The sequence below is a fragment of the Penaeus vannamei genome, chromosome 9 (assembly GCF_042767895.1).
Source record: "Penaeus vannamei isolate JL-2024 chromosome 9, ASM4276789v1, whole genome shotgun sequence".
Classification (NCBI taxonomy): Eukaryota; Metazoa; Arthropoda; class Malacostraca; order Decapoda; family Penaeidae; genus Penaeus; species Penaeus vannamei.
This window is the reverse complement of record NC_091557.1, coordinates 18,709,931-18,714,930: the sequence shown is the minus strand read 5'-3', so window position 1 is coordinate 18,714,930 and position 5,000 is coordinate 18,709,931. Positions and strand designations below refer to the sequence as shown.

At 39.9% G+C, this 5,000-nt stretch overlaps 1 protein-coding gene across 1 annotated transcript in view; it reads left to right on the top strand.

The window, feature by feature from the left end:
- The window catches only part of LOC113805629 (fat-like cadherin-related tumor suppressor homolog), a gene marked incomplete in the record, with an annotated part of 212,956 nt that overhangs the window by 81,784 nt on the left and 126,172 nt on the right, over positions 1-5,000 (top strand). Inside the window, 1 exon segment of the mRNA XM_070125418.1 lies at positions 4,279-4,385. Coding sequence (XP_069981519.1) covers positions 4,279-4,385 — 107 coding nt within the window.

The following is a 5,000-nucleotide window of genomic DNA, read 5'->3' as shown; positions in this document are numbered from 1 at the left end:
CGCTATAGCAAAGAGCTAGAGCTGAGGTTCTAAGTACTGTTTGGGAAGCTCCCCATGTCGTTCCTACCAATTTACGGATGAGGTTGATTCGGCTCTTTTTTGGGCTACATTTTCAGTGTGCTTCTTATAGGTAAGGGATCTGTCTAATGTCACCCCAAGATACTTGGGGAAGGGTTCTGGTAGGAGAGTTTGTTCATTTATCCGCAGATTAAGAGTTTGATTGGCTTCCCTATTGTTAAGATGGAATAGAGTTGACACTGTTTTAAATGTGTTCATCTTCAGGTACCATGTTTTGAAAAAAATGGTGGATGGTTTTAATGTCTTCTCGAAGTGTGACCTCTGCATTGTGTATATTTTGGGATTGGTGAGCTGATTTTGCTGACGTTACTGCCTAAGCATACATGAAAGTAGCGTGTCCCAGTCATGGTACTAATCATTTTGAGCATAGGCTGCAGAAAGATCTATAAAAATTACTCCAGTCTTTAGTCTACTCTCAAAACCAGCCTCTATGAGAGATGTGAGAGCTAACACCTGCTCTGAGGTGTCTCTTGTGGGTCTGAAACCTGCTTGTTCAAGGGGAATAGTGTCTATTATTGGAGAGATTTTTGAATTAGCCTTTCAAGAACTTTGAAGAGGCAACAGAGGAGGGAGATGGGTCTGTAATTTGTTGGGTCATTTGCTGGTTTCCCAGGCTTGAGGACGGCTATGACTTTTGCATGTCTCCATGCTTGAGGGTAATTGGTTATGTTTATTACATCTGACATGGCATTTGCAAGCCATGTTATGCTTTTAGTCCCAAGGTGTTTTATCATGTCAGGATGAATACCGTCAAGCCTGCAGCTTTCCCTGTCTTTAAGGTTTGGATGGCTTTCATTATCTCTTCTTGGGTTATAGGCAAACTTAGTCGTGGATCTTCCTCTGTGCAGTTCTTGTAAAGTCGTTGATATTCCTGCCCAGCTCTTCTTTCAAAGATGTGATCAGGGAGATGAGTGCTTCTTTGTTTAATATGTTTGGCAATCATTTCTATGTCAATTGGTGCAGCTTGATTTGAGGGGCTGACAGTTTTGTCTGGATCAATTTTCTTTAGCAGATTCCAGGCGTGTCTGCTAGATATACCGAAGTCCATTGACTCGGTTGTTTGGATCCAGCGTTCACGTCTGCCATCTGCGAGTGAGTCAAGAAGTTCTTCTGCAGTATCTGTGTTTCGGGTTTGTTGGCATTATTCCCAGAGTTCCTCACTTCTGGGTGTCCAACACGGGGTGTAGAATGATCGTCTTCCTCTGGGGATGTGCCTTTTGGCATTCTTCAGTATCAGTTTTGTGAATCTGGAGATGTTTTCATTTGTAGGTGGTATTCTGGTACACGTATTGTCTATGCTTTGGGAAAATGCTTCCCAGTTTGCCTTCTTGAAATATCTGGGCCTCGGAAGAGAATTGGGGGCTATACTGCTATATCCTGTGGTAATGAGAATAGGTCTATATTGGCTCTTTGGAAAGTCTTGTAGCACTTCACGTTTTGCTGGGAATGGGATAAAATTGTTTTTGGTAACAAAGGTTAGGTCCGGGGTGTAATCTCTCCTCCATCTGGCAGAGTGGAAGGTTCCTCTTTCTCTAGGATTGTAGAGGATCTGCAGGTTGTTTTGGCAAGCCCATTCATTGATTGCTATTCCTTCATTGTCATTGTTAGCATAACCCAAGTCGTTATGATGGCTGTTGAAATCCCCAGTTATTATTGTTGCATGCTGGTATTGAGGGAGGGGTGGTGTAGGCCATGCGATGTTGGGAGGTATGTAAACATTGACAATGGTGGCATCTCCAATTTTAATTTTAGATATATGGATTTTTCTGGAGAGAGCGAAGACTCTAGTTCAGTAGCTGACCCAGAGTTGTTTACGTATATTATGATCCCATATCTTTCATGATTAACCCTTGATGTAAGGGTATACCTAGGGACGGTGTATTTAGATGGGGGTGATTGGCCAGTAGTATGAGTTTCCTGGATTGCTAGGATGTTCGCTTTGTGCTCTTGAGCGAGCTTACTGAGATGATCACATTTTGGCATTGATATGCCTTCTATGTTTAGTGAAAGTATCTTTAGAGTAGTCCCTAAATGGATGTAGGTATCATTTTTAGTTTGTTTAGGCCCTTGCCTACTTTTCGGATCTGCCGGGCACCTTTCAGCAGAAACGCGGTCCTTTTTATGCTGGTCGACGACCAAGCCAGTATAGTTTTCAGATTGACTAGGATTCATCTTTGGAGGTGTGGGTCCGGGAGAGGGCAACAATAATATATATATATACATTTATGGTAATAAATCTTTCTGATATCACGACGGTAATATTACACATTTAGTATATTTGATATATGTGGCATGCCTGCAATTATTGGTATTCCATCAGTTGAAAAGGCGAGCGTCGCTTTTATATATATGTATATATATATATATATATATATATATATATATATATATATATATATATATTATATATATATATAATACATCAATAAAAATGTAGGAGACAGATCAATTAACGTTTGATAATTCATGAAAATTGGCCTCGAAGTTTTTCTTATTTCCAAAGCGGAATAATTTTCAGCAGAGGGAAAATTGCATAATACCATATTTAAGACAGTCCTTATGAGTAAAGACAAAAAGAGTCCTTACGTTTGTGAATAGAAAATAGCTGTGAAATATAAGAATACGCTTGCCTACCAATTAAAGGGGTCTTCCAATTTTTTCCTATACTATTTGATGGAGAATTGTCTTGGAATTTGTGTAAATTTGCATTGTAGATTTAAAGACAGCCCATAAAAGCATGAGACTTCCTCACTTGTCCTTAAACTTCGACTGAATCATAGACGAATTTCAAGATAATTCTGGATCAAATATTTTGGAAAATACTTGGAAGACCCTTTTGATTGATTCTCAAACGTTAACTGTCGTTTCTTATAAGATTTATTGCCATATTTACCATATTTCATTATCACAATAGATTATCTAAATAAGGTCTATAACGATATACATGTCAATTCTATTATTGGCATTTAATTGGAGATGTGGCAACAGCGCAAATCAAAGACAAAATCGCAAAGTAAGTCTTAGGTCTAATGCTAATGCTACGGGAACTCCTGTGGAACCCCAGCTGAAAATTTGTTGACAGGAACTATAACTCGACTGCCCCAGGATGACCCTCGAAGAACGCTGTACACCAGAATGCTCATAGAATAATTATTGGGGACCACGCACAGCCCTAGACGTTACAGATAACTAGCTTAAGATGACAGGATGGGAATAGCAAGGTATTGATGCAGACGACCAAAAGCAGAGCATCAATTTGTGTGGGAAGTGGGAAAGCAGTTTTGGATATATAGAAAGCCATATAAAAGATGACGCTCCCACGAGGACATGGCTGTAACCACATAGCCCTCTAGATAAAGTGCCTGCCGCTAAACATTGGTACAGGAGATTGTCCCAGGCTAAGCATTGCTACCCATGGCCTGACTCAAGCACTTCCCTTTGTGTAAAGGGTTTTCTGTCACCTTTTCAGCCTCACTCCGTTTCCCAAGGATGACATGGATCCCTCGTGCCTTTGTTAAACGTGTTTAAACATGTTGAAAGTCCCTGATCACCTACTTATATCGTGACAAGCTATTTTCTCCTCTCGTTTCTGAGGGGAATTGGTATGGCAGATTCAGTATAGCAACCTCCTCACATACAATACTTAACAAATATTTTAAATTTTCAAGTTTTGTTCATTTAACTACCAGGTATTACTTCGTTTTACTTTTTAAACTGCTTTTCTTCTCTGTGATCTTAAACTATATATCATTTTAATAGCTTTATCTCATGACCTGACTATACGTACCTGGTCAAATCAGTGTGTACTGAATGTATCTAGTGAGGCTTATGGTTGTATTCCTTGTAGCAGTTTTGATCCTTTATTGCATTTGATTACAGCTAAGAGAGATAGGCTGACTGTTTCCTAACATGCATACACACTGACACTCAATATATATATATATATATATATATATATATATATATATATATATATATATATATATATATACACACACACACACACACACACACACACACACACACACACACACACACACACACACACACACACACACACACACACACACACACACACACACACACACACACACACACACACACACACACACACATATATATAACTAGTCACCAGTACGCTTACCCGGCTGCAAAAGGTCCATGAAAAGGACCAAGTAGCATCTCAATTTCTTTCACAAGGAACGGTGAGGACGGTGGCGGTTCTTGACCGAGAGGTTGCTCGAGGATACTGGCTAACCCTTGTAGTAAAGGACAGCGGCGCTGTGCCTCTAACCGATACATGTCACGTAAGTGGCCTTTTAATTCTGCATTATTCAAATAATAACAGTGGCAGGAATACATCCAAATCTGCAGTTTGCCTCAGATGTTTGTCTGGAAATATACTTTTCTGTTGTTGTAAACATATTCATTGCTGCCATGGGCAGATGATTGTGCACATAATTTAGTTATTAATCTTACACAATTGTGATATGATCTAGTCTTACACGTCTGCATTGCAGCTGTATGTGGAGGTAGAAGATGTGAACGACCACATCCCTCAGACCGAGGAGCCTTCCTATCACCCATACGTGGCCGAGGATTCTGCTCCGGGAACCTCGGTCATTGCCCTCACGGCCTCCGACGGAGATCTGACTCTCTCCAACCTTTCCTTTGCCATCACGAAAGGCAATGACGAATCGCATTTCCAGATTAATGCAGTAACGGGTATGTGTAGCAATCTAAATATTCAGTTTTCATCCATTTTAATTAATGATGCTCAGTGATCTTAATTTTCATATTATATGTCATTTCATTTTCAGAATAGTTTAAGTCTGTGCTATTTATTTGAGCATATACCACAGGTGTAAGTGATACAAGCTTTCGGCCTGTAGACGGTGATGCCGTACTTTATGTCTGTTGCA